Below are 14,715 nucleotides of genomic sequence, written 5' to 3' on the forward strand. Positions count from 1 at the left end.
TACATAGTTTTTATTACAAGAATTTTACAAATCCTTCCACACCAAATTGGTGTTAGAGCCAAGGTTCCACAGTTTCTGGGAAAGCCAGTTTGATTTCATTCTAGAGTGAGGTTTTTTCAACTCAAAATGAGGTTTGATTGTTTTAGAACGGAAAGTATGAAGTTTGATATTCCGTTTGTATGAGAATACCAGTATTTATTTATTTATTTATTATTATTATTATTATTATTATTTTTTATAGTAGATTTTTTGTTTGGACACTGGAGGAAAAGTAACATAAGGAGTTAGTTGTGATATTGTTGCTCATGATGATAATTCGAGCAAATTTAGTAACTCAAATGGAGTTAGTTTTGAACTTCATGAATTTGTTGTCCGTGGTTATTCGAGTAAATTTGATGCCCTAGATAATTCTGCTGGTAAATAGTTCTTGTATTTAGTTAACAGTTGTTGAGTTTGCCCGTAGGGACTACGTGGAAGAGGGAGACTGTTTTTGTTTGGAGTGTTCTATTTAGAGAATTTTATTCTTTATAGTGGAATTCATGTTAAGGTAAAGCTTGTTGGAATTGAGTTATGATCAGACTTCTTCTGCTATTTATCACCTAATTTATGAACATTTGCAAGGTGTTTCTTAGTTTGCGAAATGTAAATATAAACTATTAAACATATTCACTTATCAAATTGTCAAAAGAAAAAATAATAAAATAGAATAAAATCATTATGATTTGGGTCTAGTACCAACCCATCCTAAATTGAGTAAATTTTTGTTATCAAGTGGGGTTGGTCGGTTTTAGGTTGGGCCAACTGAACAAGTAGGGTTGTTTCTAGGAAAAAATTCATAATTAAGAGGTTAACTATCACATATTTCAAAATTAAGAATAAAGGTTTTGAATTTCAAAAATCATATGTTTATTAAAAATTATTTATGATTTAATTATTTATTAAACATATTAAGATTATACATGTATACAATTTGATCACAAATTAACGATTTAATTAGTCACATATTATTTTTTTATCACAAATAAGAATTTTTATATGTCACAAATAATAAGGTCACAATTCAAAATTTTTATACGCCACAATTTGTTCACCGTTTACAAATCAAAACTTTATACGTCACAATTAATTTATTGGTCACAAATCACAAATATTATAAGTTACAACTTATTAGACAGTCACAAATTATCAAATCTTGGTTCACAAATTAACAATTTTTTAGGTTACACATTATTTATTTTTTGTCACAATTTACATTTTTCATTGGTCGCATTAATATTTATTGGTCATAGGTTAACCAATTTAATAATCACAATCAATTAAATAACTTGTGACTACCACCTCACCACTGCATCCAACATCAGCACCACCACTATTGCCATCGAAACCACTACCACAACCTCCTAAAAGCGATTACCAACTAGCAAAATAGTACGAATTGTACTGCTATGAATGTGAAAACAGTGAACGCAAGAAAATTCAATTACAACTTACGAATTGTACTGCTATGAATGTGAAAACAGTGAACGCAAGAAATGTCAATTACAACCTTGGTGACAAATGGCCATATCCCAATTTATTGCCACAGCGACCACCGCCATCACCACCACAAAAATTAGGGATTAAACGGCTACCACCGCCTCCTCACCAACCCTGCTACAACCACCACCCAAAAAATTAGGGATTATCTCACCACAACCTCCTCACCATTTGGGAAAAAAAAAATCCACTACCAACCAGATCTGTGCAAAACCAATACCACCCACCACGAACCACGACTACTTCACAATCAACCTGACAACAATGACCATCGCAAGCACCACCACCACCATAGCCTAAGAGCATCACCATCACCTAAAATCAGTAGCCTTCATATCTCAAATTAGCAGCCCATTCAACCAATTACACATTACCATTTCCATTGTGCAACTCTATCGATGAAGCATCCCACCTACCAACTAAAAACCAAGATCAACAATGTTGATTCGCACAGCCAATAGAAATATCCAACATCCCGATTGATTAATTGAAACTTCTAAATCGGCCAATCAAACCAACCCCTACCACCCATCCACGCACAGATAGCAGCGGTGTCCATCATCACCGATGGTGTGGCAGCGGGCATGGTGGTGGCGAAAAGATGAGTTTATGGAAAAGAAACCTCTGTCACGATGGCCATAGCCTGCACCAACACGTCAACCTCCATAACCTGCCTCATGACGTTTGCTACGGAATCCAGCACCTATTGGACTAAGCTTCGTTTACAGTGATGTTACTGCCGTCAAAGTCCTGGCCATTTGAACTTCCAAATCTGATCAATGATGGTTTCTCGATGGAGACATAGAAGAGAGGGACGAGGGAGAGAAACAAAAGTTTTTGATGGGTGGAGTGATGGTGAGGTGGGGATGGGGGTGATTTATTAATAATATTTTATTTAATATTTATTAAATAATCAATTGTAATCTGAATTTTGAAATATGAAACTTAAAATATGATTTATGAAATGCAAATTTCAAAAACAAGTTTAGATGTAATTTCCACTTGTTTCTAATTGGGTCCAAAACCGACTGAACCCAACCTAATAACTAGAGCTATGAATAACAACCTTCGTTGTGTAAAATCACATTTCAGCTCCAACCGAAGCGCTGTTGTTCGGTTCAAAGCATCCTATTGATGATTAGAGGTGATTTTGGAGGGTTATCTTGCTTCCCTTACCCATCTAGTTCATCATTCCATACATGAAAGTCAACAGCAATATCCACCAAAACATCATGATCTGCTTTCATTTTTTACCTATGGTATTACCCTATTTCTCTCGCCATAAGACAACCAATTTTGCCATACTCTCTCAAACTACACTGATTGGAAATCCCACCTCACACACTTCTCACTTCATCAGCCCGGTTTCATGACCCACCATCTCCCCGCTGCCACGCCTCACACCATTGTTATACATTCTAGTCTTTTTGCAGCATATAAGTACAATTATGAATTATATTTATTTTTAATTGAAGCCCCAAACTAAACTCATATTTGACAACTATTATTTCAAAAAAAAATTTATGCATAACCGTTTTCAACTACACAGTCACACAATAAAATATTTTACATGTAAATTCAAAACTTTTCTTTACTTGTTCACCATACATTCTTCTAAAAATCACTATTCAAAACTTTTTTTTTTTTTTAGGAATTATGAATGTCAAATAGGGGCAACTTAATTTTTATTTTAAACCCGGAAAAAAAATCCATAATAATGTTCAATTCTTAATTCAGGTTTTCAAATACTTATTGGTCAAAAAGGTTCCCAAGAGTTTCTGGGAAGTTTCTTTGAAATTTTAAATTAATGTAAAAATAAAAAATAATTAAAAAACTTTACCGAACGTTCCAAAATTTTTTCTATAAATATTTTAAAATTTTAATTTATCTTTAATACCTACCGCGATGTGGATTCCAGCTCATCGACATGAGCAGGTTTGAATGAGCGTTTAAACCAATCCAAATATCAAATATACTAGTAATCATGGAGAGTAACGCTATTATTGATATTATAAAATCAATGTAGATGAAATTAAGTTCCTGTTTGGAAGGAATTAAAATTTTATTTTTAATAAATTTTAATAAAAGTTGATGAAATGTATAGTTAAAGAATTGTAAATCTCATTGAATATGTAGTTAAGTTAATTGTTGACTTTGATTTAAATTAAATTTGAATTTTAATCCCTACCGAATAGGGACTAAGTAAAATTAAATGAGAAATACAATTACATAATTCTGCATTTAAGCCCCATTTGACACAGTTTAAAATAAAATTTGAAGAAAGTTTTGATAAAAATTAATAAAATGTATAGTTGAAAAGTTATAAATCTCATAAAATATATAATCAAAATTAATTGTGAATTTTGACTTAAGAATTAAAATCAGATTTTAATCGAAAACCAAATATGCACTTAATTGAGTTTATTATGTTTCATAATGACAACTAAAATGATCATAGTGTAGCACTCATAACGTTAAATTCCATTATTCAATTAGTAAAGCCATTCAATGGTTAAGATGATAAAATCAAGTGAACCTGCCATCTATATCTATATCTATATCTGTATATATTTAGCCTCTATTTGGTGGGAATTAAAATTAAATTTTTAATTAATTTTTAATGGAGGTCGATAAAATTTGTAGTCGAAAATATGTAGATTTTATGAAATATGTGGTTATTGTTGATTTTGACTTAAACTAAAATAAAAAATGGTCAATTAGGCCACTTTCAAAGATTGAAAGGTCAACAATATTAGTTATCTGTCTTCTAAATATAGTCCCCGTTTGACCCCCTTCTTTAAATGGGAATGGGGGGAATAGTATTGTTTTGAAGAATGAGTGGTTGAAAAAAAATGAGAAATTTTCAGTTTATGTGTAATATTATTTTATCGAAAATTGTGTGATGGAAAATAGAAAATAAAAAAATGAAATTTAATTTAATCGGGTCAAACAGGGGCATAATAACGATCAAAATGGTCGCGCTCAGTTTTTGGACAGCTACACATTGCTCCAAGTCACACGAGATTCAGCACATGTAACAGGGATTAAGCAAGACAAGGTAACGTCTAATACATTTTGATGTCCTACAAAAGTTAATTTTCATTCAATAGAGGCGCCAATCAAGTCTACCATCTTCAATATTTTATGCTCTAGACATCTTCAATATCAATTATTCCAGCACGTAAAGTGGTCAATTTTTAGTGTATTCATCTATAGTAGATTTTTATTGGCTTGGGTCCGAAGTTTTTTATTCCATGAAAGGTTTTCTCCATCATCAATTTTTTGGTATTATTTACTTTTCAGCAATTTATCAGCTAGCATAACTCAACATAGGATAGTCGTGCATGTGAATTCATCTGGATTAATTAATAATTGTTAATTGTTGCTTTTATTTGGTAAATTTAAAATTCTGCATAAAGCATGTATTCATCCCTACCCCTCCCAAGGTTTTAGTTGGGTCGAATGGCGTAATTTCAATCTTGAACACTAGTTTCTTATTATGAAGGACAATGCTACATGTATATAATTTTTTTTACCTATTACTTACAATAGGGTGTGGTTACCACATTTAGAAATTTTTATATTCATGTTGAGCCCGGGTGTATTGTTGGGGAGGGGGGGCATTCAGTACATTTAGTTTAATCCTATTATGAAACTATATCTAGCATTACATGTGGCATTTCAAAATTCTTCTTCTTCAACACAATCAATATTATAAACTTATTTGTACATCTAGATTATAATATCAAAGAGCTCTGCTTGGCAAACAGGGCCACGTAGACCAGAAGGCACCCTGCCAATGGGAGGGGGACACATGTCACCCCAAACAAACAGGGCCTACATGACCATGTTTGTTTAGAATTATTGAATGTCAAAATAACATAAAAATGTACAACAATCAAAATACTATTAAATATGTCATTACAAAGTGCCTAGTCTCAATATAGTTTCTAACTTCATTCTCTTAACTGTCACATTACCTATGCAGCAGCGACACAGGTACTTCTCCCGAGGCTAGTTAGTGTTGCCAATTGGAGAAATAACTGTATTCGAAAGGAGATCTTAAAAGAGGTTAGTTTCATACATCAACCTAGTATTAACTTCGAAGAAAGGATAAATCAAAGCCATTTTATGAGATGAGTTATGGAGTTACACAGCCAGCAAATCCATTCATGCTTTTACAATGCAGCGCTATAACCCTTCAGGTGTATTTTTCAGATTAGCATATAGGAGTGGGCACACCACAGATGTTAGCAACCCTTCTGACATTGGAAGCGTTAACACAGTGACTCAGGCTTGGATTTCTTATATACCCACTAAGGCAAGGTTCTTACTCCTTCAGCTTGCATCCGATGGATGTAGCGACAACATTATTACCCCACACAAAAATCAGCTCCAGTGGGCTGCAATGACCTTCTCCGCCATGCAATTTGCAAACAAACAGAACCTTGGTCTGATGCTTAAAAGATGGCTCAATTAAAGCATGTTTATGAATTGTTTATAAATGGTTTAAATTATAAATACATAAAAAATCGTGTAGGATTTCTAGTGTTTAATTATGTTTGTTAATTTGCATAATTTATTGTAAAAATATAAAAATAGCTTTAATTGTGTTGGTTATTCATTGTAATAATATACAAAAGAAAAAAAAAAGGTAAAATGACCTAGGACAACGTCCAAAAAATATTGCAAAAAATAAGGATAAAAGCGAAGCTAACAATCAAGAAAAGTTGTGATAAGATGAAGACAAAAGTAAAGATAACATTCAAAAAATATTGCATATATGTTGAAGACAACTTTCAAACAAATGTTGCAAAAAGAATAATAACAGTACTCAAAAAACATTGTGAAAAGTTAATCACAAAATTTCGATAACACTTCAAAAAATGTTGCAAAATTTTTTTTTGCAATAGTTACTGAACTTTTAAAAAAGTTCAACACAGAAGTTTAGACAATACTCATAAAATATTGCAAATAAGTTTTACGCAATAGCCAATGAACATTGCAAAAAACAAATGGTAACGGTCATTGATAGCCTATCGCAACGGTCTTTAAACATTGCCGTGTCCATCAACTATACAATAATATCGAAACCCACAGCGTACGCTTATTTTTCACAATGTTTTTTGCCTGCTACAAAAGATATATAATTTCTGTTTATAGTGTATTCCTAAGTTACAATTTTAATTATTGCCACTATCATTTCTCTTCTGTTATTTATCACCAGGTTTATGAACATTTGCAAGGTGTTTCTGAGTTTTCAAAATGCAAATATAAATATTAAACATATTGACTTATCAATTTGTCAAAAAAAAGGGGAAAAAATCATTATGATTTCGATCTAAGACCAGAGTACCAACCCATCCTGAATTCAGTCCATTTTTGTTATCAAATGGGGTTGGTCGGTTTTAGATTGGGCCAACTGACCAAGTAGTGTTGTTTGTGATTGGGTCCAAAACCTTCGTAGTGTAAAATCACATTTCAGCTTGAGCTGAAGTGTCGTTGTTCCGTTTAAAGCATCCTATTGATGGTTAGAGGTGATTTTGGAGAGTTATCTTGCTTCCCTAACCCATCTAGTTCATCATTCCATACATAAAAGTCAGCTGCAATATCCACCAAAACGTCATGATCTGCTCTCATTTCTTACCTATGGTATTATCCTATTTCTCTCACCACAAGACAACCAATTTGGCCGTATGCTCTCAAACTACAGTGATTGGAAATCCCACTTCACACATTTCTCACATCATCAGCCCAGTTTCAATGACCCCCCTCCACCTCCCCGTTACCACGGTTCACACCAATGTAATACATTCTAGGTCTTTTTGCAGTATAAGAAGTATAGTTATAAATTATATTTACTTTTAGATGAAGCCCCAAACTAAGCGCATATTTGACAACTATTAGTTCAAAATTCTTTTTAATACATAATCGTTTTCAACCACACTATTCAAAACAATTTTTTAAGAAAAATGGTTGTCAAATAGGGGCAACTTAATTGTTTTAAACCCGCAAAAAATCCACAATAATGTTCAATTCATAATTTAAGTTTTCAAATACTTTTTGGTCAAAAAGGTTCCCAAGAATTTCTGTGAAGTTTCATTGAAGTTTTAAATTTAATTAAAAAAAAATTTTAAATTTTTTAGAAATTAGAAAGCTTTACCGAAAGTTCCAAAACGTTTTCTATCAAGATTTTTAATTAAAAATAGAAAAAAGTAGCATCTACAATTGATTAATTTATCTTTAATACCTAACGCAATGTGGAGTCTAGCTCATTGATTCATTAATTTATCTTTAACACCTACCACAATGTGGAGTCTAGCTCATGTCGGCATTTAAGCCAATCCAAATATCAAATATACTAGTAATCACGGAATAATAAAATCAATCTAGATTATATTAAGTTCCTGTTTGTAGGGATTAAGATTATATTTTTAATAAATTTTAATAAAAGTTGATGTAATAAATAGTTGAAAAGTCGTGAATCTCATTGAATATGTAGTTAAATTAATTGTCGACTTTAACTTAAATTAAAATTTGAATTTTAGTTCCTACGAAATAAGAATTAAGTAAAATTAAATGAGAAATACTATTACATGATTCTACATTTTAGCCCCATTTGATGTAGTTTATAATGAAATTTTTAAGTAAGTTTTGATAAAAATTAATAAAATGTATAATCAAAATTAATTGTGAACTTTTACTTGAGATTAAAATCAGATTTTAATCGAAACCAAATTTTGATTTTAATCGAAACCAAATATTGACTTAATTGAGTCTATTACATAATGACAACTAAATTGATCATAATGTAACACTGATAATAGTAAATTACACTATTCAATTAGTAAAGCCGAATTGGGATGATAAGATCAAGTGAACCTGCCAACTATATCTATATTTGTATATATTTAGCGTCTATGTAATGGGAATTATAATTAAATTTTAGTAGATATTTATAAAAATTGATAAAATATGCAGTTGAAAAGAAGTGGATCCAATGAAATACTTGATTTTTATTAATTTTGACTTAAACTAAAATCGGACTTAGGGTAAAAAATAGTCAATTATGCAACTTTCAAAGATTGAAAGGTCAACAATAGTGGTTACACGATTCAAAGTCTATTTTGCCCTTCCAGTAATGCGTGTTTATGAATTTTTGTGAAAAAGAAAAAGAAAGAAAAAAGGTCCACGTTTTCTATTCTATGTTTAAACTATTTGTAGCGATAAAGAGAGAGGGCGAGAGAGATTGAAGAATTGCAAGATACTGCAAGAAAGAAAAAAAAAATTAATTTTTTAAAAATTGGAAAGCTTTACCGAAAGTTCCAAAAAGTTTTCTATCAAGATTTTTAATTAAAAATAGAAAAAAGTAGCACCAACAATTGATTTTAATTTAATTTATCTTTAATACCTAACGCAATGTGGAGTCTAGCTCATTGATTCATTAATTTAACTTTAACACCTACCGCAATACCTACCACAATGTGGAGACTAGCTCATGTCGGCATTTAAGCCAATCCAAATATCAAATATACTAGTAATCACAGAGATTAATGCTATTATTGATATTATAAAATCAATCTAGATTATATTAAGTTCCTGTTTGTAGGGATTAAGATTATATTTTTAATAAATTTTAATAAAAGTTGATGTAATAAATAGTTGAAAAGTCGTGAATCTCATTAAATATGTAGTTAAATTAATTGTAGACTTTAACTTAAATTAAAATCTGAATTTTAGTTCCTACGAAATAAGAATTAAGTAAAATTAAATGAGAAATACTATTAATGATTCCACATTTTAGACCCATTTGACGTAGTTTATAATAAAATTTTTAAGTTTTGATAAAAATTAATAAAATGTATAATCAAAATTAATTGTGAACTTTTACTTGAGATTAAAATCAGATTTTAATCGAAACCAAATATTGATTTAATTGAGTCTATTACATAATGACAACTAAATTGATCATAGTGTAACACTGATAATAGTAAATTACACTATTCAATTAGTAAAGCCGAATTGGGATGATAAGATCAAGTGAACCTGCCAACTATATCTATATTTGTATAGAGATTTTTAATTAAAAATAGAAAAAAGTAGCACCAACAATTGATTTTAATTTAATTTATCTTTAATACCTAACGCAATGTGGAGTCTAGCTCATTGATTCATTAATTTAACTTTAACACCTACCACAATGTGGAGACTAGCTCATGTCGGCATTTAAGCCAATCCAAATATCAAATATACTAGTAATCACAGAGATTAATGCTATTATTGATATTATAAAATCAATCTAGATTATATTAAGTTCCTGTTTGTAGGGATTAAGATTATATTTTTAATAAATTTTAATAAAAGTTGATGTAATAAATAGTTGAAAAGTCGTGAATCTCATTAAATATGTAGTTAAATTAATTGTAGACTTTAACTTAAATTAAAATCTGAATTTTAGTTCCTACGAAATAAGAATTAAGTAAAATTAAATGAGAAATACTATTAATGATTCTACATTTTAGACCCATTTGACGTAGTTTATAATAAAATTTTTAAGTTTTGATAAAAATTAATAAAATGTATAATCAAAATTAATTGTGAACTTTTACTTGAGATTAAAATCAGATTTTAATCGAAACCAAATATTGATTTAATTGAGTCTATTACATAATGACAACTAAATTGATCATAGTGTAACACTGATAATAGTAAATTACACTATTCAATTAGTAAAGCCGAATTGGGATGATAAGATCAAGTGAACCTGCCAACTATATCTATATTTGTATATATTTAGCCTCTATGTAATGGGAATTATAATTAAATTTTAGTAGATTTTGATAAAAATTAATAAAATATGAAGTTGAAAAGAAGTGGATCCCATGTAATACTTGATTGTTATTGATTTTGACTTAAACTAAAATCGGGCTTAGTGTAAAAATAGTCAATTATGCAACTTTCAAAGATTGAAAGGTCAACAATAGTGGTTACACGATTCAAAGTCTATTTTGCCCTTCCAGTAATGCGTGTTTATGAATTTTTGTGAAAAAGAAAAAGAAAGAAAAAAGGTCCACGTTTTCTATTCTATGTTTAAACTATTTGTAGCGATAAAGAGAGAGGGCGAGAGAGATTGAAGAATTGCAAGATACTGCAAAAGCTCATTATCAAGCAGGCTGTCCAAAAATTCAGGAATTAGCAGGTGAATTCTTCAAATCAATGGACAGTAATCGAGATGCCCCATCAACTCGTGAAGAGGTAAATTTTCTACATTGTTCTGTTTTTATATACTTAAAAAAAATCTTTCTAAACCTAAAGATTTGTACAAACAATCATACAACGTTTTCTTTAGCTTATATTGAGGAAATCTAAACCTAAGACTTGTCACATAATTTAACAAAAAACTTAGTGATTCGACATGAAGAATAAACTAAAATTTTCCTAATTTCTCTTTTCCTAGTGGCTGCTAGCAGGATCAATGTTTACTCGGTTAAGTTTTCTACGTTGTTAAATTTTTATATACATGAATAGAAATCTTGCTAAATTAGGACGACTAGAAAATTTTTCATATTATATTTTCGGAGAAAGAAATGCAATGCTGCATTTAAAGCATTTGAGGCAGCCCTGGCCACTCTCGAAACTTTGATTGTTGATGCAAACATATCTTCGATTTACAGTGTGTTATTTATTGCAGTTTATTGCTAGAAGAAGTTGTGTCGTACAATAAATAAAAATATCAATGTAAAAATTCGAGATTTGTACAAACCAACTATCATACAACATTTTCTTTGGCCTATATTGAGAAACTATTGTGCAATATTTTCTTTAGCTTATATTGAGGAAATCCATATCTAAGAATTGTCACATAATTTAACAATGAACTTGCCAGTTTCACAAGAAGAATAAACTAGAGTTTTTATAATATTTTCTTTTAGTGGCTGGGAACTGAAAGATCAGGTCGTTGGATTCAGGTAAGTTTTCAGCACTGTTATGTTTATAAATACTTTTAAGAAAATAATCTTTCTCAACTAGGACAACTTGAAATTTTTTAAAATTATATTTTCAGCAAATATGGAATGCTGCAGCTAAAGCGTTTCAGGTATCACTCTCCACTCCCGACACATTGATTGTTCATGCAAACAGATCTTTGATTTTCAGCGTGATCATTTTGGGCAATTCATTGCTAGACAAAGTTGTGTTTGACACTAAAAGAATTGCTAATACAAACATATGAGATCTGTACACACAAACTATCGTCAAACTTCTTCTTTAGCTTATATTGAGGAAATCTAGACCTAAGAATTGTCACGTAATTTAACAAAAAAGTTAGCGATTCGACTTGAAGAATAAAGTAAAGTTTTCCTAATTTCTCTTTTCCTAGTGGCCCCCGGCAGGATCAATGTTTACTCGGTTAAGTTTTCTACGTTGTTAAATTTTTATATACATAAAGAGAAATCTTGCTACATTGGGACGACTAGAAAATTTTTAATATTATATTTTCAGAGAAAAAAATGCAATGCTGCAGTCAAAGCATTTGAGGCAACCCTGGCCATTCTTGAAACTTTAATTGTTGATGCAAACATATCCTTGATTTTCAGTGTGTTATTTTTTACCGTTTATTGCTAGAAGAAGTTGTGTCGTACAATAAATAAAAATATCAATGTAAAAATTTGAGATTTGTACAAACCAACTATCATACAACATTTTCTTAGGCTTATATTGAGAAACTATTTTGCAATGTTCTTTGGCTTATATTGAGGAAATCTATATCTAAGACTTTTCACATAATTTAACAATGAACTTGCCAATTTGACATGAAGAATAAACTAAAGTTTCCATAATATTTTCTTTTAGTGGCAGGGAACCGAAGCATCAGGTCGTACTCGGGTAAGTTTTTCGCAGTGTTATGTTCATATGTACATAAAAAGAAAAATATTGCTACAATGGGACGACTTTGAAAATTTTCATATTTTAATGTCCGAAAAAATGGAATGTAGCATTTAAAGCATTTGAAGTGGTCCACTCCATCCTCTACACTTTGATTGTGACTGCAAACAGATCTTTGATTTTCAGCAGGTTAATTTTGGCAATTTAGTGCTAGAAAAAAGTTGTTTTCGACACTAAACAAATTGCTAATGACAAATTTGAGATTTGTACACACATACTCTCCTGTAATATTTTCTTTAGCCTGTATTGACGGAATCTAAATCTAAGACTTGTCACATAATTTAAAAAAGAATTTACCAACTTGACACGAAGAATAAGTTAAAGTTTTCCTAATAGTTTTCTTTTTGTGGCAGGGAGCTGGAACATCAAGTCATGTAGAGGTCAGTTTTCTGCATTGTTATGTTTATATATACTTTAAAAAATTCTTTCAAGTGGAGGACAACTTGGAATTTCTCATATTATATTTTTAGAAAAAAACGGAATGTAGCTTTTAAAGCATTTGAAGTAGCCGTCACCATTCTCGACACTTTGATTGTTCATTCAAACAAATCTTTGATTTTTAGCATGTTAATTTCGGCAATTTATTGCTAGACGAAGTTGCGTTTGATGCCGAACAAATGGGGAATATAAAAATTTGAGATTTGTACACACAAACTATCGTCAGACTTTTTCTTTGCTTATATTAAGGAAATATAAATCTTAGACCTGTTACGTAATTTAACAAAGAACTTACCAATTTGACATGAAAAATAAAGTAAGGTTTTTCTAATATTTCCTTTCTTGCCAGTCATTGGCAAGATCAAATTTTACTCAGGTAAGTTATCTACACGTAAAAAAAATAAAAAAAAAATAAATAAATTGCTAAACTGGGACGACTAGAAAAATTTTGGTATTATATTTTGAGAAAAAAATGCAATGGTGCATGTAAAGCATTTGAGGCAGCCCTGTCCATTCTCGACACTTTGATTGTTGATGCAAACATTTTCTTGATTTTTAGCGTGTTATTTTAGCAATTTATTGCTAGACAAAGTGGTGTCCGACAATAAATAAAAATATCATCCTAAAAATTCAAGATTTGTACAAACAAATGCTCATACAACATTTTCTTTAGCTTATATTGAGACTTGTACACAAACTACGGTGCGATATTTTCTTTAGCTTATATTGAGGAAATCTATATCTAAGACTTGTTACCTAATTTAACAATGAACTTGCCAATTTCACAAGAAGAATAAACTAAAGTTTTTATAATATTTTCTTTCAGTGGCAGGGAACTGAAGGATCAGGTCGTAGTACTCAGGTAAGTTTTCCGCATTGTTATGTTTATATGTACTTTAAAAAAAAAGTCTTTCTAAACGAGGACAACTTTAAAATTTTTAAAATTATGTTGTCAGGGAAAATGGAATGCAGAAGCTGAAGCGTTTCAGGTAGCACTCTCCATTCCCAACACATTGATTGCTCATGCAAACGGATCTTTGGTTTTCAGCGTGATCATTTTGGCAATTCATTGCTAGACAAAGTTGTGTTTGACACTAAAGGAATTGCTAATACAAACATATGAGATCTGTGCACACAAACTATCATCAAACTTTTTCTTTAGCTTATATTGAGGAAATCTAAGCCTAAGACTTGTCACGTAATTTAACAAAAAACTTACCGATTCGACATGAAGAATAAAGTAAAGTTTTCCTAATTTCTCTTTTCCTAGTGGCCACCGACAGGATCAATGTTTACTCGGTTAAGTTTTCTATGTTGTTAAATTTTTATATACATAAATAGAAATCTTGCTACATTGGGACGACCAGAAAATTTTTCATATTATATTTTTCGGGAAAAAAATGTAATGTTGCATTTAAAGCATTTGAGGTAGCCCTGGCCGTTCTCGAAACTTTGATTGTTGATGCAAACATATCCTTGATTTTGAGTGGGTTATTTTTTGCAATTCATTACTAGAAGAAGTTGTGTCGTACAATAAAGAAAAATATCAATGTAAAAATTCGAGATTTGTACAAACCAACTATAATACAACATTTTCTTTGGCCTATATTGAGTCTTGTACACAAACTATTGTGCAATATTTTCTTTAGCTTATATTGAGGAAATCTATATCTAAGACTTTTCACATAATTTAACAATGAACTTGCCAATTTGACATGAAGAATAAACTAAAGTTTCCATAATATTTTCTTTTAGTGGCAGGGAACTAAAGCATCAGGTCGTACTCGGGTAAGTTTT

At 30.6% G+C, this 14,715-nt stretch overlaps 1 protein-coding gene across 13 annotated transcripts in view; it reads left to right on the plus strand.

Annotated features, from left to right (window-relative positions):
• Positions 1 to 10,598: 10,598 nt before the first annotated feature.
• LOC111369501 overlaps positions 10,599 to 14,715 on the plus strand; it is an 18,768-nt gene continuing 14,651 nt past the window's right edge. For 2 of the 13 annotated variants that reach the window (XR_002698149.1, XR_002698150.1), the window contains exons 1-8: positions 10,599 to 10,791; positions 11,469 to 11,504; positions 11,600 to 11,632; positions 12,388 to 12,420; positions 12,834 to 12,860; positions 13,745 to 13,780; positions 13,875 to 13,907; positions 14,674 to 14,706. Coding sequence is in view for 9 of the 13 variants with exons in the window: in XM_022991036.1 (XP_022846804.1) it covers positions 10,753 to 10,791; positions 11,469 to 11,504; positions 11,600 to 11,632; positions 12,388 to 12,420; positions 12,834 to 12,860; positions 13,745 to 13,780; positions 13,875 to 13,907; positions 14,674 to 14,706 (270 nt within the window). In the remaining 4 variants the exon portion in view is untranslated. The remainder of the gene's footprint in view (positions 10,792 to 11,468; positions 11,505 to 11,599; positions 11,633 to 12,387; positions 12,421 to 12,833; positions 12,861 to 13,744; positions 13,781 to 13,874; positions 13,908 to 14,673; positions 14,707 to 14,715) is intronic. The other 11 variants (XM_022991036.1, XM_022991045.1, XM_022991039.1 and 8 more) reach the window with 11 other exon arrangements.

The sequence above is a fragment of the Olea europaea genome, chromosome 20 (genome assembly GCF_002742605.1).
Source record: "Olea europaea var. sylvestris chromosome 20, O_europaea_v1, whole genome shotgun sequence".
NCBI lineage: Eukaryota > Viridiplantae > Streptophyta > Magnoliopsida > Lamiales > Oleaceae > Olea > Olea europaea.